The sequence below is a fragment of the Macrotis lagotis genome, chromosome 6 (assembly GCF_037893015.1).
Source record: "Macrotis lagotis isolate mMagLag1 chromosome 6, bilby.v1.9.chrom.fasta, whole genome shotgun sequence".
NCBI classification, from domain to species: Eukaryota; Metazoa; Chordata; class Mammalia; order Peramelemorphia; family Peramelidae; genus Macrotis; species Macrotis lagotis.
In genome coordinates this window covers 46,646,602-46,673,420 of record NC_133663.1, presented here as the reverse complement: position 1 = coordinate 46,673,420, position 26,819 = coordinate 46,646,602, and the positions used below count along the sequence as shown (strand labels likewise).

The 26,819-nt window shown below is 38.1% G+C and overlaps 1 protein-coding gene across 1 annotated transcript in view; it reads right to left on the bottom strand.

Moving 5' to 3' along the window:
* Positions 1–2,946: 2,946 nt before the first annotated feature.
* WWTR1 (WW domain containing transcription regulator 1) overlaps positions 2,947–26,819 on the bottom strand; it is a 167,893-nt gene continuing 144,020 nt past the window's right edge. The window contains exons 4-6 of the mRNA XM_074191090.1: positions 11,242–11,375; positions 10,114–10,226; positions 2,947–6,703 (exon numbers count right to left, since the gene is read on the bottom strand). Coding sequence (XP_074047191.1) covers positions 6,519–6,703; positions 10,114–10,226; positions 11,242–11,375 — 432 coding nt within the window. The 3' untranslated portion in view covers positions 2,947–6,518. The remainder of the gene's footprint in view (positions 6,704–10,113; positions 10,227–11,241; positions 11,376–26,819) is intronic.

Genomic DNA, 26,819 nt, shown 5'->3' with positions numbered 1-26,819 from the left:
ATGAGAAATAGATATTGACAATTTATATGAACCTTTTCATTTCCAAGAGCATTTGGAAGAAGAAACATAGACAAAGCACAGGAAGGAACTGAATATAATGGTATAAAATCATCTAAAAATTGAGTCAATGGAAAATACTGGGAGAAAGAGAAAGAAGGGGTAGAAGGGACTCAGATATTTTATATAAAAGTCAAGAAACAGCTTTCACAATGGAGTGGAAAGGGAGGAGGGGGAATGAGTGAGCCTTCATTCTCATCAGAAATGGCTCAAGAGAGGAAATAACATGTAATGTTTGCCCTTCACTTTTTGAAGAAGAGCACAGCATCAAGGAGGTGATGACTTGAATTTGTGTGAGGGGATGATACTAAGTCACTTTCTCCTCTGGAGTCATCTGGGTCCAGTGACCAGATATGAATCAGGATGACTGGAGATGACCTTGGATGTGAGGCAATCAGGGTTAAGTGACTTATTCAAGGTCACCCAATTAGTAAGAGTCAAGTGTCTGAGGCCAGATACAAATTCCTGGATACAAAATCCAAGGCCAATGCTCCATCTACTTCACCACCTAAGCTACCCCAACATAAACACTCAAGAGGATATAGAAATTTATCTTAGCCCAAAAGGAAAAAAGAGAGGGAGGGGATGGGAGAAGGTGGACAGGGGAGGAGGGAGAGGGTATAAGGGATAGAAGAAAGATGGTGGGAGAGGGGAGTCAGATACAACACACTTCTGAGCAGGGACAGGGTGAAAGGAGAGAGAGAGAATAAAATAAATGGAAGTGGGGAGGAATAGAATGGAAGGAAATAGAGCTGACATAAGTAACTGTGGGAAAAAATATTGAAGCAACTTCTCTGATAGACTTAGATAAAGAATGTGATCCACCCCTGAGACAGGAACAATGTTATCTGAACATAAACTGAAATACACTTTTTTTTTCTCTCACTTCATTTCTCTTGAGATTTCTCTTTCAGGGGAAGGTGGTTATGCTTATTTTCAAAACAAGATTATTGTAGTAATGTGAAAACAGATAAATAAATCATTAAAACTTTAAAAAAAAGGGGGGTGGAGATACTAGTGTGGGGACATGATGAACTCCTGCCATGGGAGGGAAATGACCTGAGGAGACATGAGTTGTAGAGATGATTTCATCTTGCAGGATGATGAGCTCTGGAGAGCAGGAGATTCAGAACTGCTGCAACCAGGTGGGAAATGATGATTGGAATTCCCTGGGACCCCTATCTTAAATGTGGGGGAATTAAGAGGAATTCCTAGATGTCCACTCCCTCCATCCTCTCCAACTAGAGTAAGGAAAAGGGCTCTGGGGCAGGGGATACCACAGAAATAAGCATTTCATAGCTGATTTCATCTTGAACATTCATTAGTATCTGGAGATCATAAAACACAGCAAAAACAGCTGAGTAAGAAATGATATGATGAATTCCCTGGATATGCTATTAAATGGTGAAGGATCTGGGAGGAATATGGAAGCAATCCTTTAATTAAAACTGTTAGTCTCGAGAATTTGGAAAAAAAGGAAATAATCACATTTTCCAGTCCTTTTATTTCCTACATTTAATGGAAAATGCAGTTCTAAAGGAGTAATTCTACTATTAAGCTAGTGTCTATACAAAGAGAGAAAAAGATCATCTCAGATATGTGTCAATAATATTTCATATAATTCTTTATCTCTGGGATTCTAGCATACTGGAAAGCAAAATATTACTTTCGCTCAGATAGTGTTGACCATTGAAATTAGCTGATATGGCAAGGACAGGAGACAAGGAAATGGTTAAATCTAATTCACCTTATGTCTGACTTTGAGAATTTTGGGAGTCTGTGCACATAAAGATAGTGACTTGCTCCCACATCTTTGGCTAGTCTCTTTAGGGGTTTGTGGTGTTCAATTGAGTCACTAGCTCATAAGAGGTCTAAAATGGTCATATAAAAAACAAAGATACTCTTAAACTTCTGCCTATAGATTATTTTTAACTCTCCTAAGACGTGTCCAGATTCTAAGATAGGTGCAATGTATGGGCCGAACATTCACTCAACATCCTTTGTTCAGTATTTCATATATTGGGAATGCTTGCATTTATGTGAAGGGGAGCAATTACAAGGGAACTGCATTCCTCAGATGAAAAGGAATGCTTTAGAAATTAGTGGATTTGCCCTCCTTGGGAACATTTACAGATGACCATCTATAAAGACCAATTTTTTCAGTTAAGGGTTGGCCTCAATGGAGGCACTTAGTGTCCTTCCTTCAAGATTCGTCCCCAAAACCCCTAAAATTAGTTTGCATTTTGACTTTAAATATTTTGTATTTAAACATTGCTTCCCCCCATTATAAATTAGTTCCTAGAAGTAACTGTCTCCTGTTTGACCTTATATCTTCAGTATATAACAGAGGGCAGGCACTTAAATGCTTACTGAATTTCAGTTTTGATATTTGGTCATCCTGCAACCATAAAGATGGCAACCATAAGCCAGCAAAACAAACAAACAAATTTTAAAAAAAGAAAAACAAGGAAATTTGCTGTAGTCAGGACAGAACTAAAGATGAGCATTATTCATCCTGGCTTGGTTGTGAAAGAACAAGGCCAAGATATTGGCCCTGGTACTGATAGGAAAAGAAGCCAATATATAGCTTTGAAAGGGTCTCTGATGAGTTTTGTATAATAAGCCATTTGTAATGTAAAGTAACAAGGGATAGTGATGATGACATATATTTTTCTCAAAAATCTGAAACAAGATGAAAACTAGAATTCTAAAAACAAATATTTATGTTGCTTAACTCCTGCCATATAATTGAAGAAAATGTTTGTCTTTAGAACTTTTTTCTTTATTTTTTTTTCAAAAGGTTTTATATAATCCTCTCTTCACTGAAACCTGAAGCTTCCCAGTGAAAGGCACAACCCAAAAGACTGAAAAAAACCAAAGGCCATCAGCTGAAATTTAATTATATTTATTTTTCTTGTACAGGATCAGAGAAAAAAAAACCAGTACCAAACTCTGGGTATAACAGTTTGATCTGATAAGTTTGATTGCATACATTTTGTATGCATAGCAATCTAAATTAAAAATAAAAACTCACACATAATGTCATATAACAAAAATGTAGAAGTAAATTAAAAAATTAAGGCACTAGAACATAAATGGATGTAGCATATTAGGAAATAGTCTTTGTCAATCACCCATTTTTCCCATTTAAAATTGATGTATGATGTCTTACAAACAGCATTGTGTCATTGAGTCGTGCTTCTTCTGAGAACTACATTCTAAGAGTGTTACCAGAATCAAAGCTACAATAGACCATTTCCCCACTGTTCCATGTCACCAACATTGATGTAGAATTGTCCTACCCGGCAAGGGTCAACTGTGTGGCCAGGCACTTTGGCATATTCACTCTGTATACGTCCTGTACACCATGAAAATTGGTAAAAAAAAAAAAAAATAACATTTCACATCCTTAAATAATGCAATGAGACACTGTCTAAAAATCACTGTATCCCTGGAATTACAAACATGAAGGTTTTGTCTAAGAATTGAATTCAAATGTTGTAAAGTCAAAAAAGGCATGGGAAAGAAAACACTTTAAAATATATCTTTCACATGCCAAAATTAATTTGCAGAATTGCAATGCAGGCTGCAATGCAGAATTTTCTTTTATCTCATCATTGTCATTTCAAAGTAAAAAGAACTAACCCCCTGGCAGTTGCTTTAAAACCTAACAAAAATTTGTAAGATAGCACCTTCTGTTTAATTTGGCTGGAGGTCATATGAAACTATGTATATAAGAGCTGTTATTGCTTCAAGTTTTCTAACTTTTTTTCTTCCTTCCTTTCTTCTTTTCTTTCCTTCCTTCCTTTTTTTCTTTCTTTCTGTCTTTCCTTCTTCCTAAAACAATGTTTTACATGCCATTAAAAGAACACTCTACTTGGCTTTATTCAAGTGATAACACAGCATTGATCAAAGCTTTTCTGGGGGAAATGTAATTTCCTTAATAATAAATGTTCAACTATTTTCTCTAAAAAAAAAAGAAAAGAAAAAAGAAAAATTCACCTAATATTTAATAATTCCAACTATAGCATACTAAAAAAAATTCATTTCTGAAAATAGACTCCATAAATCCCCAATGTGCTAATCATATGTTGAAAAAAAAGGCAATGAGGGATAGCTATTTCAGATTTAATTTGATAACTTGAAAACAAATCTTAAAGAGAAAAAAACTTTTTAAAAAATACAGTAACACTGCTTTAGCCTTGTTAGGTCCCTTGTTCATTAAAAAAAATTGTTCCCCTCTTTTTGCAATTATTTCTAGCAAAAGAGGAAAAAAAATCAGTGCTCCCTTCGATTTAGTGGAAAAAGAAACATTCCCATTCAGCTGCTCTCTTCCCCATCCTCTTCCCCCTCCCTGGGAAGGAAAAAGTGGGAGAGAGAGAGAAGAAAATAATGAATAAAAGGAAGAGGGCATTGAGAAAGGGAAAAGGGATATTAAAAGGGGATGAGGATGGGAGATCACCAGACAAACAAACGAGGAGGGTGGGAGCAAAAACCAACTCTATTTCTTTAGGAAAAAAAATTTGCTTTAGAAGTAACAGTAGTTTCATCTTCACCTTTCTCACTCCCTCTTTTGTCTTTCTCTCCAATGCAAAGTGCACCAAAGTAATTTTTTAAAAAATATAATGGAAAAAAATCTTTTGGTATAAAAGTTATCATAGAAAACTTTTCATAAAATTCTGTTGACAGCTTATATTTGGGCCCCTATTACATGAAGCTCTTCTCACCTCTGAGGCAGGATGACTTATCTACCCCTATCCATTTCCTGACCTTCAACTTTTCCATATGTTTCCATAACATTGCTACTTGAACTCAGACCTTTTCACCTGCTTTCTCCCCTACAAAATAAAAAGATTGTGTGTACTTCTTGCATCTCCTAATGCATAAGAAGGAATCTGAATTAACAGACCCTCAACAAATAAACACTTAAATGAGTGATCAGCCTCTTTTCTTTGCTAGAACCTAGAAAGTCCTAGCTCAGAGACTTTAATTAATAATAATGCCTTTAAAAAGTAATGCATTTTTTGTTAAAAAAAATTTTAAAAACAGATTAAATTCATAGATTATAAATAATGACAGTTCAGATAATATCAAAACATTTGAGGACGTCATTGGCATATTCGGGGCTCTGAATACTAGCTAAACTATGCACTCTCAGTCCTAAACATCTCATAAAGAAATTCCTCTTGATTATATGAGAGGTAATAAGTATATTGATATCATGCCTTTTATAACAAGCAAAAAGGGTTTGAATAATAGAATTAGCAGACAGGGAATAGTTTGAATGAATTCAGAAACATTGCCTCCACCATTGACCCTCCCCATAAAGCAGGCTTTTGTTTACAGGTCATTCAGTGATCGGTCATTTCCCGATTACAGTTTCATCGATACTGTCTGTTTCAATTTATCATTGTCGTGGTGACAAGACTGACAAGGCTTACAACAACAAAAAGGCAACTGGATAGTCTATGGTCAAGTTGTAGATTGTGCCACACTTTTCTACCCTGATAGATTTTAGGATTGATCTCCCAAAATCAAAGAAACAGTTGCCACAGATGTATCCAAAAATAAAATAAAATAAAATAAAATTCTGTTGCTAATTAAAATCAGTTACAAAATTACAAAGAGTGCTTAATAAAAATAAACAACAAAATCTGAGTTACATTTTATTATAATTGAATGCTATTTCATTCCATTGGCTTGCTTTTCTTGTGGTGGTGATAGTACCTATGTGGTCTCTTTTATGGCATATTTAGAATAAAATGGTTACTAGACAATCCACTACTTTTGAAATTGGAATTGTTCATTATCTGGAAGCTACAGTAATATACTGGAGAATAAACTCTAACAGCACTGTCTGTGCCTCTGCAAATAATAATTATTATTATCTTAGCCAGCATGGATTCAAAGCTACTCTGCATTCCATACAGTACTATTTGACTAACAATACAATGATTTCTTGAAAGCTCAAGTTAAATAGTTTTATTTTTGACTTTTGTAAGGCATTTGAAACTACAGTCATAAATATAGCTACTGACCTGCACTTTGGGATTAATCTGGTGCAGGGATTCTGGCTGAAGCTGTCACATTAAACTCTGTTTTCTTCATGTTTATTGTCTTTTAATTTAACCTAACACAACAAATGTCTTTGTGGGCCAATGAAAAGAGAGAAGAGGCAAAACAATTCTGCAAATTCTCTCCCTGAAATCTGGGCTACAGACATGCCTCAGCCAGTATGCTGTAGCAAACAGATGCAATTAAAAAGTAATGAGAAAATATACATTTATATATTTTAGATGAGTTCTGGTCAATCAAATCCAGACAACAATTTCAATTGACCCCATGGATGGGAAAGAGTCATTAGAAATCTTGAGTGCTTTCTGGGCTCCACCTCTTTTCCAAAGAGAAGAAGGAAGTGGAGGATGTGGGAGGGTGGGCTGAGCCAAAGCCAAGAATTCAGATTACAGCCAGGTCAGGAAGGGCTCATTTTTGTTGAGGACAGACTCCACGTCGTTGAAGATCGGGATCAGGTCATCCGACTCCAAAGTCCCAAGATCAACATTTGTTCCAGGAAGACAGTCAAGGAAGTCGGGGAAACGGGTCTGCTGAGCGTTTAGAGTCATCGGTGTCTGTCCTACATTTTCCCCTATGAGAGAAAGCAATTGTCAACAGCAGCAAAGGACCCTGAAGAATAAAAATCTAATAAAAAAACTGAAGTCCAATTTTCACTAGAATTATATTGACACCTTTTTATCTTGGCATAATTACAGTCAGTAAGACCTGATTTCGCCTCTAATACTTCCTAACTGTGCAGTCTTGGGCAAGTCATTTAATATCTGCAAACCTCAATGTTCTCACTTTAAAATGTACTTAATAACTCAGAGTAACTAATCTGGTAGTCAAGAGAGTCAAAAAGGAAAAATGAATATGAAAAGATCTACATAAATTTCAGACATTATTACTATCAATCCCTCCAAAAGAAATTAAACTTCTTAAGGGTGATAGAATGTGGGACAATGAGAAGAGGGCTGACTTTGGCCCATCAACCCCATGACACTGGATGATTCATTTAACATCACTTGCCTCAGTTTCCTCATATCTGTAAAATAGGCATCGGACAAACAGTCCTAAGGTCCTTTCTACCTTCCATCTATGATTTTATCTGTGTTCCCAGACATAGCAAAAGATATAGTGACTATAGTAAATACTTATAAATAATTATTGAATAAACTAATTACCTCTATGACTAGAGCAAATATTATCTCCCATATACACTAAACTAGGCCATAAGAGCTCCAGAATTTTATGTGAAATACATCTCGGGAGATGACACCATAAATGGATGGACAGAGCATTAATGAACACAAGAAGATAATGTAATAAATGCCATTTGGTATCAACCCTGTGTCCATCCCTTCTGACTATTCATCTTTTTCTCTCAGTAATTATAAAAAGTAAAAATTGCCTTAAAAATTTAGGGATGGGAGGGAGCTAAAAGAAAACTCCCATATAGTAAGTCAAGTTAACCAACATTTTTTTAAGTGAAATATGTGGTAAGCTTCTTAATGTGACAAGAGTTCTCATTTTCTTGGTCTCTGGGGACCTCTGTGGGGCTGTAACTACCACTACCACTACCAGTATCCTTGCTTCCTTTTCCCCCTTTCCCATTAATTCCCCTCCACCATTTTCCATCTACCATTTCTGGAAGATTCTGGAAGAAGAAGGTGGGTCTAGTTATTCTATCACCCAGCATTCTGTGAAGCCTCCATCCCTCCCTTCCAGACTCATTATGAACTTGTGTCTTCTCTTTTCCCATAGCACTTCTGCCAGGTGATGTCCAGTTGCCAGAGTCCAGGGAGTTCTTTGGTTAGAAAAAGGGAAGGTGACTCCCAGTCAGTACAGACAAGTCGGGGTTGGGGGGGGGGGGTCAGTTCCCCAATCCTTTCTTCTTTGATTTCCCTGACCATTTTGTTTTCCACTCTCCAGTGTAAAGAATGTGTCCTTGTGGTACTGTTTCATTTAGGCAAGGAAGGCAAAAAAGATAGGCTTTTATATTTTATAAGGATATACTTCTGTATCACAGGGGTTAGCCCCTCCTTATTGGGGTTTTCATGATATGATTAGGGGAGCAGGATTCAGTTGGAAAGATGCTTTCTTAGCTAAGAAGAAAAGGCTGAAATATTTGCTCCTCTTACTTGAATTATTTCACAATCCCTTCAGTTTCTTCTTTTTTTTTTTTTTTTTTTTTTTTGTTTTTGCAAGGTAATGGGTTAAGTAACTTGCCCAGGGTCATAAAGCTACATAATTATTAAGTGTCTGAGACTGGATTTGAACTCAGGCCCTCCTGACTCCAGAGCCAGTACTCTATCCACTGCACCACTTAGCTGCCCCAATCCCCTCAGAATTTACTGAAATTAGAGTTGACTGGGGTCAGGAAGACCTGAGTTCAAATCTGACCTCAGACACTTAATACCCAAAGATACAGAGCTAGTATTCCAGCAAGGATGTGAACTCAGAACCTCTTGATTCCAAACCCAGTATTCTATCCACTGGATTAAGAAATGAAAGATGGCTGTCAATTGAGTATTGATGGAGTTTTTAGGACAGGGGTAGATATTTGACTAAAGAGAGAACCTTATAATATTTATATGTTTAAAGTCAAGTTTAACTCAAATTATTTTGAGGTAATCTGAGTTAAGTGATTTACCCCAGGGTGACACAGCTAGTATTAATTCATAATTTAAAAAAATTCATAGCTAACTTATTTGATGAATTAAAATGTCCTTTATGAGTGAGTATATTGAATTGAATAGTTAGAAATAGTTAGAAATCTTATGATTCAATTTCCTTGGGGAAAAAAAGATCCCTGTGGACAGATCCTATTGAAATATGTTATGTACACCTAGGAAAGTGAAGAAACTTATACAAACATACATTTGACTATCTAAAAGAAACCTGGTTTCTTGATGAGCATAGGGGGAAAGTCTATCCTGAAAAACATGATGAGAATTTCAACCAGACCTTCTTTGTTCACTTCCAATAACAGTTGGACATGGACATTATTGCCTTGACCATACAGAGTCTCTTTCAAAATTCTCCATGTTAACCATGGTCACAAGGTAATTCATTAAAGAAGTGCTTTCTCTGAGTGGAAACAAGTGAAAGGTTTTGGTGATTTGGGGAAAGCTGGGTTTTACAACATAATTTCAATTTGGACAGGAAACACATGTTATTGTAGCAACAGCCTCCATAGTGGAATAACCTTGGCACATGCATTCTCCTTCCCTACTAACAAAGTTTATCTCCACATTCAGTCAAGAAATTTTAGTTTTATGATGCATGGGCATGTATGGAAATAGGTTGGTTGTCCACTTAAACCACTACTAAAACTCTACTATAGGGCAGCTGGGTGGTGCAGTGGATAGAGCATTGGCCCTGGAGTCAGGAGTGCCTGAGTTCAAATCCGGCCTCAGACACTTAATAATTACCTAGCTGTGTGGCCTTGGGCAAGCCACTTAACCCCACTGCCTAGCAAAAAAACTAAAAAAAAAAAATTTAATTAAAACTCTACTATAATGGCCAACCATGGTGTCATCTCCTAGCATCTTTCAGTGGTGCACACTCAGAAGGGTCTTCTGATCTATACATAAAACTAGTTTAAGTTCAGGAAGATACACAAGCCCATAAAGTGCCACAGAACCTAGGAGATTTATCTATTAAGCTTAATAAACAAGACATAATATATTAATGGAATATGAGCAATGATGAAATTTTAAGTCTTGGCAATTTGGAAGTCAAAAATTATAACTATAATAAAAATAACTACAAAGCTTGCATACATCTATATTATTAAATTGTCATTTATTGTTGCTTTTTGAATCATATTGTACTTGAACTAAAACCCCTGGTGTGGAAGTTTCATAGCCCATCTCTGTCTTAGAAACATAATGTATTATAAATAAATGAAAAAGCACAATACAGAAACCAGAAAACATACAAGACTGACAATGAACTGTACGATTAAAAGGCTTTAAATAACCATCTTCTCCTTCCTACCTGTGTCCATCTCATCTACGTTGCCAAGGAAATCTTCAGGAGTTGTTGGGATACTGTAACATCCTAAGCCGAGGCCACTGTCTGTGCTCTGTTCCCTGGAATGGTATGGTCCGCTACAAATTAAAACAGGGAAACTTCTCAGTGTCATCTCCCTGAACAAAATTTCAATGCCAAATACAGAAGGGCAAAAAACCAAAATTAGAGTTTATGAACCAATCTTAAAGTCACTGTACCCAACTTTCACTCCATGGTTCTCCTTTTTCTGGTTCAAGATAAAATTCCCCAAACTTGTAATATCAAATAAACAATAATCAATAAGTAAATGTAAGAGCCTTTCTCAAAAGATAAGAAAAAATGGCCATTTATATTAATTAGGAATCTATATTATGTACAAATTCATTCCTTTTCATTTCAATATAAACTGAGATTCAAAAAAATGTCCTTACATTTTTCAACTTTTGCCATTGTTTCATTTTAGTTTTTTAAAATAACTTTCACAATTTTTCTATAAAAGTTATTCATATTCTGGCAAAAAGAGGCAACAACAGGGGCAAATAAAAAAAATTAAATGAGAAATAGGTCAAATGTAACCCATTTTTTAGTTGAAAAGGTTTAGAATTAATTATAGAATCTCAAGCATTGCAAGAGATTTTGGGGATCTACTAGTCAACAGACAATGCCGTATTTTAAAATGACCAACTTTCCTTTTGATTCTGCCCTTCTCTTTCAACCTTTTCCAGTGGTCTTATAGTTTGCACACAATGCAACATACTATTGCCTTCTTGGTTACAGACAATATTCATTGACATCATGATTACATTTCCATTTTCCACCATGTGATAGACACTAGAAATACAAAAAGTTCCTAGACTCAAACTGTTCCTATTTGGTGGGGATAAGGGCAGGGTACCAAGAGGAAAGAATAAATACAGCATGTTCATAAGAAAATTCAACAAATATGTGGCAACATTCCCTCCACTGACAACGTAAGAACCTTTCTATTCTCATGGTCTTAACCTTATAATGGAAGGTTCCACCATTTATAACCAATATGAATGTAAATTTAAGTGGAAGTGAACTTTTCCCTCTTCCCCAACCATGTAAGCTCAAAAAGAAAAGAGTCTTTACCCATTAAGAAAAGGATCTGAACTGTTATTTGTTATTGGTCTGATTTCCTGGGCCATGGCAGGTGTGTTCCCAGCAGCCTGAACAGAGGCCATTGTCTCAGATTCCATGGGAAGTTGTCGACATAGAGCAGCTTCCTATACAAAGGTGAAAGTCAATGAAAAGAAATGGGTTAATCATCTTCCCTGATGAGACAACACAATAAACTATATAAATGAAAAGGGATCCCAACCAAGCTGGTCAAGGCTGTTTCTTTCTTTTGTTTCAGGATTCATAATCATTATCCTTACTTCTCAACAACTCTTCCCTCCATAGTCACACAGGTAGCTGTGCTGAACCTCTGCCCAACTGTGTCCAACTGCTCAGGTATCTGTGTCTCAGAACTCCTACTTACTTAGGCCATTGCTAGGGTTGGCTTCCAGATCAAAGCTAAATCAAATAGTCTAAGTTGTAGAGCATAATTCCTTGAAGGTATTTTTTTTCCTTTTGTCTCTATTTCTAGCATATAGCAGGTATATAATTACTATTCATTAAATTGAATGGAATTAGATTACATCAGATTGGAAGCCATTAATCTCTTTTTTTGGTCCATGCTATTTACAAGCCAATAAAATTTTTAATTCATAACATAGTAATCCTAATGACTATGTCTATGTTTTATGACATCAAAACACTATCATTAGATGTCTCATACACATGCACACACGCACACACACGTGCATGCACACACACACACACACACACACACACACAAACACATCAATGATGATTTTTTAAGATTGAATGGGCATGATGACGAATCAGCCAGGTGTCCTACTTCCTTTTACATTTTGGGGAGAACTTGGCAGTCATCATAAAAGTAGCACCATTGGGCTACACTGTTCTCTTATGTAGAAAGACTTACAGAGGACAAAGAGAGGATCTATATATTACAGGAAAAGTTAAGTGCAAAAAAGAGAGAAAAAGAGTGATAGCCTAAGAAACCAATAATCTGGGTTCTAGTTGCAGATATCCTGCTTTCTAGAAAGGTTATTTTTAACAGGTTGTTTAACTTCTCTGGGTCACAGTCTCTCATTCAAAAAAAGAGCAGGAGGGAGGGGGACTTCAACTTGATGACCTCAAGTCCCTTCTAGTTCTAAAATGCAATGATATCATTTTCTAAAAAGTCAAAAGAATATTAAAATCATGTGATTATATTCAAATACTATATAGTAGCAATTAGTAACAGCATTTATACAATGTTTTATTGTTTAGAAAGAGCTATACAAATATCATTTTATTCACACAACAACCCTGGAAGGTAGATTATATACATACACACACACACACACACACACACACACACACACACACACACACACATCTTACAGATGAGGAAACTAAGGAAGACAGAAGTTTAAATGACTTGTTCAGGGTTGCACTAAAAAGTGCTTGAAGTCATAGTTGAACCTGTCTCCCCTGAATAGGTCCAACACTAGCTTGTACCACTAAGCATCAAAAAATCAGAAAAGCATTATAAACATGAATTTTTCTAGTGAACAGGAAAAATATTATTAGTTTATTCCTGCTGCCAAACTCCTCCAGGACAGGCTATTTTTATCTCTTATCTACTGATTTTCTTCAATTGATAGTATCTTACCTCCTGAAATTATTATTATTATTATTACTATTATTTGTCAGCCTATTTTAAGTCTATCTCATGATTTGATAAAACATGGTTATACTACAAATATTATAGAGCCAAATAACAATATTCTTATTAGAGAATAGCTTCTGTATCTCCAAGGTTCATTGCATATAAATGACTTCTCTTTCTAACAGTGTTCATTTTACAATCCCTATGAGCAATGGGATTTGGACGAATTGAGCCTTTCAAACAGTGATTTTTTTTAATAACAAAAGCTAATGATGGGGATGTATGGAAATTGGGCAGAAAAATCCTAGAGAAAAGTACCATTTATCTAGAATTAAACTAAATGGAAGACTCAAAGAATTTAAATTCTGATCTGTGATCTATTTCTATGGAGAATGAAATAAAATATAAGCTAATACTCAGATATTAAATGACTATCTGAACTGTAACATAGTGCATAGAGAGCTGACTTTGAAGTCAAGAGGACCTGGATTCTAATCCCATTGCAGATGCATATTATCTATGAGGTCCTGGGTAAGCCATTTAAACTTCTCTGTGCCAGGGGCAGCTAGGTGGCAAAGTGGATAGAGTACCAGTCTTGGAGTCAAGAGGATCCGAGTTCAAATCTGACCTCAGACACTTAGTAATTGCCTAGCTATGTGCCCTTGGGCAAGTCACTCTTAACTCCATTGCCTAAAATAAAATAAAATTAAAAAAAATAAACTTCTCTGTGCCTCAAGCAGAGGTATATATATGCATACAAATGTATAAATACCAATGTAAAGGAAACTCTTCATTGAAAATTCCCTATACCAAAGATATCATAGGCCCCAGTCTGTCCCATCCATCTAGGGCATGATGTTAGGTAGTGGGGAAGAAGCAAAGGCATGGTCACTGACCTATGTCATATACTGTTTACAGAATAATAGAAAGACCAATTAAAGAACTTTTTGTGCTGTACCATTAGGTTGGTTTAATTTCAGCCCAATTTCCTATAAAGACTAGACCTAATATTTTGTATAACATGCTACTGATAGGTATACAGAAGAGGGAAGAGGAGATGTGTTGCTGTCCATTCATCCTCATGACATGTCTTCTACCTCCAACTCAGTTCTCCTGTTCTTGCTTGGGGTTCTACACTTTGACTGGTGAGAGGTCTCTATAACCTAACAAACCCAAACCCATTAATCTGCTGTTCTGCCATCTTCACGACCCTTTCACCAGCCCTAAATTCCTCCCCTCCCCCATCCCTTCCATCTCCAACTTTGGGAACAATAATCAACAGCACCATCATTCTTGGAAAGGACATATGAATACAGTCCCTATGATTCCATTTAGCAACCCATTGACTTCCCATTCCAAATCACCCTTCCTGGTCATTATTCTCCCTTATTTGTGCTATTTTTCATTAGAGGGCATGGAGTGTCTTTTGGAATTGATCTCTCAGTACTTACTATAATGTTTGGCACAAATGATTAATGCATTTTCTTTCATACACTATACTCACTCATCCATCTGTTGCCTTCTCTGGTGGTGAGGTTCCATGCCCTGGATCAACTATAATAGCTTCCATTCTCTACCCTTAATTATGATGTTCTTTTTAGAATAAATTTTTGTTTTGAAGATATATTCAGGTTCAATTATCTGCTTGAATTAGGTTTCCAAATAGCCTTTACCTTTATTAAGAGCCTTCTCCTTGAAGAGGATACTATATTTGGCCAGTAGAGGGCTCCCTTTATCAATATAGAGCCTTGGCCTTCAAGAATTATCTAAAACGACTGAATAAAATAGGGAGGAAACTTTCCCCAGGACCAACCATCCTAAAGAAACAGTCAGGCTAATTTATTAATCAGTAAAGACTTACTCAGCACCTAGTATGCCTCAGTCACTGAGCTAAAAACTAGTTTAGCTTGTCTTTCAGAATTAGCAAGGTAGAGTTCACCACACTCTTTTTCAGCATTGCAACACTAGATCATTTTCTGGAAGTTATTTCTAACTTCAACCCCAAATTCTGATCTGAATTAACTAAGAGAGAAAGCATGTGTAGTAGTATTTCTCACTTCTCCTGGGTGTTAACTGCATATATCCCTCTTACCTGCAACAAACTTATTTCAAAGGGAACTCAAAGGATCAGATTTGTCAAATGGATTCAGTGAGCCTTCATTTTCTACTAATTCATGAGGCTTTTTAGAGCAGAGGCAAAAAGACTGACATTTTACTACAAAAATGAGAATAGTTGTCTTTAAAGATACTATGAATTCTATTCCAATAAATTTTAAATTCATTTCATTTCACCAAAGGACAGTCTGCCAGGGACCCTTTCCTGCAATCCAATTACACCAGCATACTTACTGCTCCTCACACAGGATACCCCATCTGTGTCTTTGCATTTTTTCCCCCTATATCCAGGATGTTCTCCCTCCTCAATTCTTCCTCTTGACTTCCTTCAAGTCTCAACACAAATCCCTCTTCTCAGTAGATAGCCTTTCTCGATCCCTTCGCCTCAAGTGGGTCCCTATTTGGGGTTTTCTTTTTTTTTTTTAGGTTTTTGTAAGGCAAGTAGTGGCTTGCCCAAGGCCACACAGCTAGGTAATTATTAAGTGTCTGAGACCAGATTTGAACCCAGGTACTCCTGACTCCAGGGCTGGTGCTTTAGCCACTACACCACCTAGCCACCCCTATTCGGGGTTTTCTTACCAAAGATACTGCAGTGGTTTACTATTGCCTTCTCCATCTTTAGTTTATTTTTACATTTGAGAAACCTGAGGCAAATAAGGTTAAGTGACTTGTCCAGAATCATCCATATTTGAACTCAAAGATGAGTCTTCCTGAATCCATGCCCATTGCTCTATTTCCTGCACCACCTCATTGCCTCCTGAGATTACCTTCCATTGACTCTGGATCTTGTATCTGGTGATTTACATATCATCTCCTAGAATGTGAGGTCCTGCCCTCTTGTCTTTCTTCCTATTCCCAGTCCTTGGTATAGTGTCCAACATACAATAAGTCCTGAATACATGTTTGCTAATGCTGTCAGTACTTGAGAATTTTGGAAACTAGTGTTTGCAAGTGTCTTCTGGCACCATTTATAATCCATAGAAATCTCACATGGAGACAAGCTCCTATTTTGAATACACTTGAGTTAATCACCACATTGACCACAGATAGTTTTTGGTAGCTTCCAAAAATCTAACCAGGCTCTAAGGAATGGAGGGCTAGACTTAAGAGACATTGGGTGACTTGGGTATAATCCCACTCAGGCACTTATAGCTATGTGAACCTGGGTTCCACTTTCCTTGTCTGGAAAATGGAAATAATAATATCTGAGATATCTACATCACTGTTGTAAGATTCCAATGAGATGAGGCACTCTGGAAGCTTTAGAGGGTCATATACATGTCAGTTATGATTATTGCTCCTATAAAAGATTAGACTGTGGGCTATGACAGCAGATCTTAACACCTGGTAACTTGAATTATAGGGCAAATGTACATAGTTCTTCAAAAGACAGCTCAAAAATTTAATGAAAATCACAAACATAGAGTTTCTCTCTTATTTCAATTTCAGTTTCTGTGGATGTGTCAAAATGGTCCAGAATTGAATAAAAGGAAGAGACTGGGCATTGGGAAATCATTCAGCATTTTCAAAACCTAGCTATTCCATTATAGTAACTTTCATCTTTTTAAACCAATATTTTTCCAGTGCTACAAAATCACAAGTGAGACAGGAAAAGGTTTACAAGTCCTACAATTTTTCATCAAGGAAATGGACAATCAGATTAGGGTGGTCTGATAATTGTCTCTCACTCTTACCATATGATAAGAAACAGACCACTAGAATGAGGCATGAATTTTCAAAAAACATTAACAACACTACAACGCAGCTGGCAGCACAATTCAAAGGTCTTGTCCAACCTCCTTATAGGAAGACACATACAAAACTCACAGCAATTAAGAAGGTATGGACTGAACTGTGGGAAGGCAGACTCCCGTCAATGAATTTATGAAATTGCTGCCCAATTCTAGTTGTCACTTTCCATGATAATCAAATTAAATCCATTGTCAAAGAACATAGGTATAATAGTGGTTTACCCCATTTATTTGGACACATTCCATTCTTTAGGCATGGTGGCAATTTGAGCAATATCTTCTCATTACCTTTGTGACTTTCAGAATCTGTAGAGTGAAGTGACTTCTCATTTTTAGGTCTAAATAGTTTCATCATAATGATGGGGCTTTGATTCGATCATTTCCAAGGTCCTTTCAAGAACTGTATGTAACAAGACCTTTTAAAGGATTTTTGGAAGGAAATTCTGCCCCTCAACCCTTGCTTCCCTCAGGGGAGCTGTATTGCTCCATGCTTAGTCATCTTGTGCTCCAGATGAAGGGGTTCGGCTAAATAGTCTCCAAGGGCCTTTGGAGATCTGACGTTCTGTGGTAGTAAAACTGGCTTCCTAGTCAGGTCTGAAATTCAGTAATAGCTGGAGGTTTCCTACTCAACTTATCAACTGTTTAACTCTATGATGGTCACTTTGGGAATTCAGCAACTTGCCTACTTTCAAAACGTAGCTGCTTGTTACTGAACAAGACTCTCTGAAACTATGATGGAAGGATCCTAATTCATTTTCCAAGCTCCTGGTCATTATGATTCTGATTTTACTAAGAAATGTCACTTGACTTAGAATCATACCTATTCATAAATTGAAAAATGAAAAAAATACCAAAAAGAAGTTCCCCTTTTCATTATTTAATTTATAGACATAATAACCTATGCTCTATCCCTAATGAATGGCATTAACACAATAATTAATGTTTACACAATATTCTACACACACACACACACACACACACACAAAACATATAACATATACACATAAAATCTAATTCAGTGCTCATAACACCCTATGGATTTGCTAATATCGCTACTCAGTCCATTCAGTCATCTTCAACTCTTTGTGACCCCTTTTGGGGCTTCCTTGGCAAAGATACTGGAGTGGTTTGCCATTTCTTTCTCCAGTTCATTTTACAGATGAAGAAACTGAGGCAAACAGGGTTGAGTGGCTTGCCCATAGTTACTCTGCTACTAAGTGTTTGAGACCAGATTTGAACTTGTGAATATGAGTCTTCCTGATTCCAAGTCTTCTTATCCACTGTTCCATCTAGATGAAAAAACTGAGATTGGAAGAGTTAAAGTACTTTGCCAGATGATCACTCAACTAATAAGCATCAAAGGCAAGATTGGGACTAAGAGCTCTCCTGACTCCTTGTCTTTTTCTTTCATGTTCTTTCATGTTCTTTCATGATTCTCCTCCAATCCACTCTCCCCACCCCTCCAAAAAAAGGGAAAAAACTCAGTTCTGTGAAACAAATAGCAATTTGAACTGGAGAAGGCTTAAACATCATTTGACTTAATCTCCTCATTTTATAGATAAATAAACTGAGTCCTAGAGAAGTGAAATGATTTTTTTTTTGTAATCACACAACTGGTCTTAGAACACTAGATTGGATTCCTTCCTCTTGCCAATGGTCAGAAGCAAACTTGAAACTAGAATGCAGATCTCCTCCATCCCAGCCCAGTGGTCTTTGTAGTGAACCAGGTCATAGACTTTAGCTTCCTAAGTTACACTCCTGCTTGCCCACCCTGGCTAATACATTCTCAAAAACCCTTTAATATCTGCAAGAAAAATTCCAAACTTGTTGGTTAGTCACATGATCTGGACTAGCCCTGAATACAGTTATACTTAACTTTGGCATAGGCTGGTTGGGACCACGCTTAAACTTATTTAAATACATTTAGGGAGCCAGCAGAGTGGGATGACACCTCAAAACTAAATTTATACTATCTCAAGCTACATTAATGGAAGACAATGTCCAGAACAAAGGAAGTCATAGTCCTACTGAACCCTGCTGCTCGGAACATATCTAGAATGTTGCGTCCAATTCTGGTCCTACATTTCAGGATGGCTAATGACAAATTCTAGAGCAGGGAATCTGAAATTTTGTATGTGTCTTGGACCAACTTTTTTTTTTAAGATTTTCAAGGCATTGGGGTTAAGTGGCTTGCCCAAGGCCACACGGCTAGGTAATTATTAAGTGTCTGAGGTCGGATTTGAACCCAGGTACTCCTGACTCCAAGGCCAGTGCTCTATCCACTGTACCACCTAGCTGCCCCTTGGACAACCTTTAACAAGCTCTTTGATGGAGCTTATAGACACCTTCAGAGAGCAAGATAAATGAATAAAATCAAATATAGGATGCTTACAAAGTCTTAGTAGAGAGAATTTTTTTAAATTCATCATGGAGAACCCTTGTTCTAGAGCACTGAGCTTTTTTTCTTGAGGGCAAAGATTTTCTTTTACCTTTTTATATCTCCTGGGAGCAACAGAGTGTCTGAACTCAGTAGGTGCTTCAGAAATGCTTGTTGATTGTCTGATTGTAGATGTCTCTGGAATAATGATGACTAGCCTGGTCCATCAATCAACAAACATTTATTAAGAACTGACTATGAGGGGCAGCTAGGTGGCGCAGTGGATAGAGCACCTGCCCTGGAGTCAGGAGTTCAAATCCAACCTCAGACATTTCATAAATACCTAGCTGTGTGACCTTGGGCAAGTCACTTAACCCCACTGCCTTGAAAAACAAAACAAAACAAAAAAAAAAAGAACTTACTATGGAGGTAAAGGAACAAATGCAATTAACTCCTACCTTCAAGAAGTTTACCAGGAAAGCAACATGGGCAACCTTAGCATATGCAAGATAAAATCAAGGTAATGGGGTGAGTGGGACTAGAAAATGAAGAGATCAGGAAAATGGCAGAAATGGCATTTCAGTTTAACTTTGAAGGAATCTAGGAAAATTGGACACTCAAGATCAGTCACTGGAAGAGACTTTTCCTGCACAACCAGTGTGATGGGAAAAGTAATGCCTTAATTAGGAGGGAGGATTGAATTATTCTTAATTCTATCAGGGCAGGGTCTCTGACTATGGTCATAAGACCATACATTTAAACCTAGAAGGAATCTTTAATACTAAATACTCCAATCCCCTCTTTTTGCAAATGGGGAAACTGAGGTTCAATGACCTCTTCCCCTAATGTCTCACTAGTAGAGTGATAGCCAGAATTTGAACCCAGGTTGTCTGATTACAAAGCCATCGTCTTTTTTATTCTATCACACTGTTGTCCAGGAAAGTCACAATACAGACTTCAAAAAATTTTGGAACGTTGCCTAGCTTCTCCATAATGCCTCTTTGTTGAACTTCTCCTAGCTTCTTTTTTCCAAGCTAGGAGTGGAGAGCATCATGTCTCAGACTCTTGCATTGTATAAACCCAAATATCCCAACTACACCTTTCCTAGAGGTGGGAAATCATGTGGGTGATTTTTTTTAAAAGACCATTTCTGTTAGCTCAAAGTTGGGATGGAGGGGTAGGCAATGGGAGAGAGGCCGAGCAGAAGGAGGAGCGTATGCTAAATTGCAATAACTAAATAGAAGTTGTCTCAAGATGAAAACCTCAACCCTAATTCTCTTCCAACTTGCTGGTGAGTCTTCCTGTGGAATAAGTAAATAGAGGAGGTGAGAAAATAAACTGCAGTTGAAAGTCAAGTAGCCTGTCGTGACCATGGATCCTGGATTGGGATCCCGGCAGCCCTTGCGATGTCTTTGGCTGGGGAAGTGCCTCCTGCTGCCTGGCTCATGTGGGCTTTGGCATGGACTTCAAAGGGAGCCCAATGATAATAAGCTCTTCAGAGGGTCCTGTGCTGTCAGTATGCGTGTTGGAGGAAAAGATCCCCAAAAATGGGATGCTGCATTGTTTTAATTAAAAAGGGTGGGGTAAGTGGAAACAAATGAAAAAATAAAAGCAATATTTTGAAATCCTGAACCTCCAAGTGATTCTTCCTTTACAGAGAATGTACAATCCCTGCCAAAAATACTTTAAAAGACTTCAAAACGTCTCAGGACGCTAAATTATTCACCTTCTTTACACAATGTCCCAATGTAAATCTTTTTAACTCTCTGCCAAAGGAGTCCAGAAATCTATTGTCAGAGTTCCTGGAATCTCCCTGGTTTGGGATCTCTCATCACACAGTCACCAAAATGAGTTTGGACAGAAAAGGGAGAGTTCAGACACAGTATTTGTGAATGACAGAGTTTGGGCTTTCCCTCCCCCCCCCCCCGCACTCCCCACTCTAGTTCACCCCATTCTGTCATTCTCCACATTTGGAGGGACACAAGTCCATGCCAGCACTCTGGCCAAAAACAGTAGGGAAAATATTAGAACTAGAGAAAACAAAGTGAGTCCGAAAATGGAATTGTCCCACATAGCCATAGATTGGAAGCTTCCACATGATTAGCCTGTGGAGTTGTATGCCTTCTTATTTAAATTACATACGGAGGAAGAAGGAAGGGGAGACTGGAGTTATATGGCTATGACACTCTTTAACCTCTCTCAAGAAAAAAAAAGCTGCCCTTCTAATCAAATCTAAGCCAGATCCTGAAGGCTCCCTGAAACCCAGACTAGCTCACGCCTGGGCGTGACTCTAGCTGAGCAGCTGCAAAGTTTGAGCTGTCAAGCTCAAAGGAGATTTGTGAGGGAGGCCGGCCAAGAGAATTCCACTGACTTTCACCCAAACCCCTTCGCCTCTTTCCTGTTGCTTTGCAACCCCACAGTACACTTACTCAGCATTTTATTTGATTCTGATCTTTAGACAAGTGCCATGGGGGCATAAGCAGGGTATACTGGGGGGGGGGGGGGGGGGGTGATGCTGCAAGATATGAATCCTTGAGCCCTTGAGCCCTCCCCTCCTCACAAAAGTTGCAGGGAAGGGTTAGTTTAGGGAATAATCACAGGTTGAAATCCCTGGAGGGTGGATAGGAAGGAGGTAGGGACCAAGAGGATTCCTTCACTCCATCACAATCTAGGCCTTGGCCTCCTGTCTTTTAGACTAGAAGGTGAAAGGTTTTGTGGGGACCTTCATTTTTTTTTAAGCCTAAACTGTGATTCCATTGACACTGAGGGCCAGAGGTGTGATTTCCTGCTGTTTTTTTCCATGTAGAGCTTTTATTAAATATTGTTTTGATAAGAACTATGCTAAGCACTGACAATAATAGTCCCAGCCCTCAATGTGTTCACATTCTAATTTGGGGAGACAACACGCAAACAACCCTTTATCGATAAGGTGAAATAATAGCTGATATAGAATACTTTAACATTGGGAAAGCACTTTATTTACATAAACTATTTAATTTGGATTACGCAATGACCCTGTTATATATAACTGCCATTCTAACCCATGAGGAAACTGAGACTGAGGCAAGTGAGGTGACTTTCTCAGGATCACATGGTTTATAAGTGGTCTAAGGCAAGATCTGGATTGATTCCAAGCCCATCACTCTAACAAATGCACCACATAGATGCCTTGAGCTATACAGAGTATGAAAGAATAATAGAAAGAGAGAGACAGAGAGGCCGAGAGATATGTATATATAATTTCGTGTGCTATTACCTACAAGTCAAAGCAACCCCAACCAACTTTGTTCTAAGTCTTGATTAAATAAAAGCCAAATAAATCAGATTCTATATTAGGGATATAGAGGTAGACCTGGGATGAATCTTAGATGTCAAATAATCCAACCTCTGAATTTTACAGATGAGTAAACTAAGGCATGGGAAACAATAGTCTTGACACTGAGCCATGTTGCCTTAAAGTCTTAGTTTTTCCCTAAGTCCAATCTACTTTCTGATTGCTTTATAAGCTCATTAACTTTTCTACTAAGTGAGGGGACTGGAATGGAGGAAGGAGAAACACATTATTCATTATATTCAGTGGGCTCCTAAAACTCTGGGAGAGAGTTTGGAAGAGGAAAATCATATTCTAAATAAGGTTGGGGACTTATATTTGATTACCTTTTATGGTGCTCTGCCATCCCCCACTTCCTGAGTGATTGACAGTTGATTGAATAGATTTTTGAATCTGTATTAGCATCTCTGCACCAGAAGGGGGCTAACTATATAGGCCCAGTGAGGAGAGCTACTATCTTCTCTTCCATTTGTCTATTCCTATCTCCCCATTATCTCTCCCCTCAAATCAGAATCCACATCCACCCAAGAGAGGTATTTCCAGCATACAATGCCCTGCCTCTGGAGTGAGAGGATGTATGTAGTAGCAGTTGTAGTAGCAAGAGTATTAGCAATTGTAGCAGTAGTAGTTGTGGTGGTGGTGGTGGTGGTGGAAGTAATGTTAGTAGTGGCAGTGATGGTGGTGGTGGTGGTGGTGGTGGTGGTGGTGGAAGTGTGGTGGTAGTAGTAGTAGTAGTAGTAGTGATGGTGGTGGAGGGAGTAGGAGTAGTGGTGGTATTGGAAATGTAGTAGTAGTAGTAGTAGTGATGATGGTGGTGGTTGTGGTGGTGGTAATAGGAGTAGGAGTAGAAGTAGTAATAGTAGTGGTGCTATTGGAAGTAGTAGTAGTAGTAGTGGTGATGATGATGGTGGTGGTGGTGGTAGTAGTAGTAGTAGGTGTAAGAAGAGGAGTAATAGTAGGGGTGGTGACAGAAGTATAGTAGTAGTAGTGATGGTGCTGGTGGTGGTGGTAGTAGAAGTAGGAGTAGTAGAAGGAGTAGGATTAGGAGAAGTAGTAGTAGTGGTGGTAGTTATGGAAATATAGTAGTAATGATTGTGGTGTTGGTAGTGTAGTAGGAATAATAGTGATGAAGATGATGGTGGTGGTGCTGGTGGTAAAGGTGGCAGCGGTGGTGGTGGTGGTGGAAGTGTAGTAGTAATAATGATGGTGATGGTGGTGGTGGTGCTGTGGTGATAGTCGTAGTAGGTGTAAGAGTAGGAGAAGGAGTAGTAGAAGTAGCAATAGCAGCAGCGGTGATGATGATGGTGATGGCGATGGTGGTGGTGGGAGTGTAGTAAGAGTAGTAGTGATAAAGATGAAGGTGGTGGTGGTAGAAGGGGTAGTAGAAGGAGTGGTGGTGTTGGAAGTGTATTGTAGGATTAACGATGGTGGTGGTAGGAGGAGGAGGAGAAGGAGTAATAGTGGTAGTGATGGTGGTGGTGGTGATGGTGGCAGTAGGAATAGGAGTAGGGGTAATAGCAATGGTAGTGGTGGTGGAAGTGGTAATAGAAGTAGTAATGGTGGAATTGGTGGTAGTACCAGTATTTGTAGCAGCAATGGTGGTGGTAGTGATGGTGCTAGCAGTGATGGTAGTGATGGTGGTGGTGATCATAGTAATGATGATCATAGTAATAGAATCATAGGAGCAATAGTAATAAAGTTTTCAGATTTGCAAAGCTCTTAACATGTACTATCTCATTGGACTCTCCCACAGCTCTGTGAGAGGTGTTATTTTTATCTTCATTTTACAGATGAGAAAATTGAGACAGAGAGTGCTTGAGCACCTCATCCAGGGTTACTCGACCAATAAGTGTCTGACACCAATCTAAGTTTCCTGACCCCAAGCCCAGCACCCCATCCTGTGTCCTCAAATGTATATTTAACAATTTAAGAATCTGATTCCATGAGGGACAGTTAAAAACAATTAAAACAAAACTCTTTCCCTTGGATTGGGGGGAACAACCTCTAGAAAATTTGCCTTTATTAGATGGTCTCAAACCTGGCTTTAGTCATTTGAATCAACTGCATTCTTTCAGGGAAAATCTTCTTTGCTCTTTTGACAATGCTGGTATCTCTGTTTCTTCTTTTTTTTTCTTTTTTGCAAGGCAATGGGGTTAAGTGGCTTACCCAAGGCCACACAGCTAGGTAATTATTAAGTGTCTGAGACCGGATTTGAGCCCAGGCACTCCTGACTCCAGGGCCGGTGCTCTATCCACTGCGCCACCTAGCTGCCCCTCTGTTTCTTCTTTAATGACTAACAAGCTCCCTTGAGTCTCTACAGCCACCACAATAAAGCAATCCAACCTCTAAACACCAGAGTAGAATATGAGTTCATTAAGCGTAGGATTAATTTATTTTGTCTTTTTATTCTCATCATAATACTTGGCTCACCAAAAGTATTCAATAAATACTTGGTGAATTGACCTGAATTGAATCAGATCTTACATCATCTCCCTACCCACCATAGTCAAAAAGAAATTAGAATCCAACATTTTTATAAACTGTATTATAAATATATAATGTTGTAACATATATTATATCATACATATTCTCTGATCACAGGAGTGTACTGCTAAACCCAGCTTAGTGACTCTATATTGGAAAGATAAAAAATTATGGGAATTTGTTGACTTTTCTGTAACCCTAACCCAAAAAACTGATTTTGGTTCAAAAGAACAAGAAAAGTAATCCCCACCCTGGATAAGTGTATTTTTTGGTCTTCCACTTCCTAAACCTCTCTGCCCTCAAAAAAAAGAGAATTGTAATTTTTAGAGGGAAGGATAAAAGAAGGGCAGGAGGAAAGCAAAGAAAAGGAAGGGGGAGGCCTGTTCATCTTTGTTAACTGGTGTCAGATATGAGAAAAATCTAATGTATGAACTTCCTCACATAGGCAATAAAAGGTGCAAATAGACACACAATCAGTGTAATGAGGGTGGGGTGATGGGACTTTGTACCAGGGCGCTGAATTAGAGAATCTGACTTAAAGAGTCCTGGAAGTACAGCCATAAACAGCAGAATTTAATACTCAATAAATAAGAATAATTAGAACAAGAAGCTACCAGAAGACTTTAAATAGGTTGTACTTCTCCCTCTTCTCTTTATTTAGTTCTTCCTCTGACCTTACAGGGTCTCCTGCCTGTCTGTGTCCCAGAACCTGTTTCATGCTCACCTGCATAACATGTGTCCTGCCCTGCCAATAGTGTGTGATACTTGACCTCAGCAGCAACAGGCACAGTAGTAGTAATAGTAGTTGTGGTGGTAATGGTAGTAGAAGTGGTAATAGTAGTAGTAGTGGTGGTAGTGGTGGTAGTAGCAGTGGTGGTGGTGGTGGTGGTGGTGGTGGTGTGATGGTAGCAGTGGTAGCAGTGATGGCAGGAATGATGATGGCAGTAGTGGTAGTGATCGTGGTACTAGAGGTAGTAGTAGTAGTAGTAGTGATAGTGGTAGTGGTAGTTGTGGTGGAATAGTAGTAGTGATTGTGGTAGTAATGGTGATAGTAGTTGCGGTATAAGTAGTGGTGTGTGGTGGTGATAGTAATGGTAATGGTAGTTGTGGGAGTAGTGGCAGGAAGAGGAGGAGGAATAATGATGGTGGTGGTGGTGATAATGAAGATGGTAGCAGAAGTCACAGTAGTAACAGTAGAAATAGTAATAACAGTAATAGCATTTTCCATAGCACTTTCAGATTTGCAAAGCTCTTGACATAACCCTCCCACAATAACCGTATGAGGGAGGTATTATCTTCATTTTACAGATGAGGAAACTGAGGCAGAGAGTAGTTGAGCACCTCCTCCAGGGTCACTCACCCAATAAGTATCTGCCACTCGATCTAAGATACCTAACCCCAAGTCCAACACCCCAGCATGTGACCCCAAATATATACACAATTCCAAGATTGGACACTTCTTTCCCTCAGATTTGGGAGACAACCTCTGCTGGATAAACAAATCACATTGTCTCTCTGTTGGTCTCATTTGCTGAGCCCAGTTACTTCAACACAATACTCCCCCACCCACCACAATTACACTTCAAGAAAAGAAAAAAGAAAAATAATTTAAATCCACAAGTCATATCACATTTTCAATTTATGAGCTAGAATTTACATCTGAAGGGAAGCAGCTATTTATTTTCCTTAAGGAAGCTGACAGAAAATTTCCAGACACCAGTCATAACTGAAAAAAATAACCATCTATTCCCTAACAAAAGAAGGAAAATGTGTTTTCAGTAGTCTGTTAAAACTGTTTATTTCCTTAAGCTATCCGAAGGAAGCTTCCCATCTCTCTTGTTCCATGAGTCACAAAGCTAAGTGTAAAGCAATAAATTGAAACTTTCC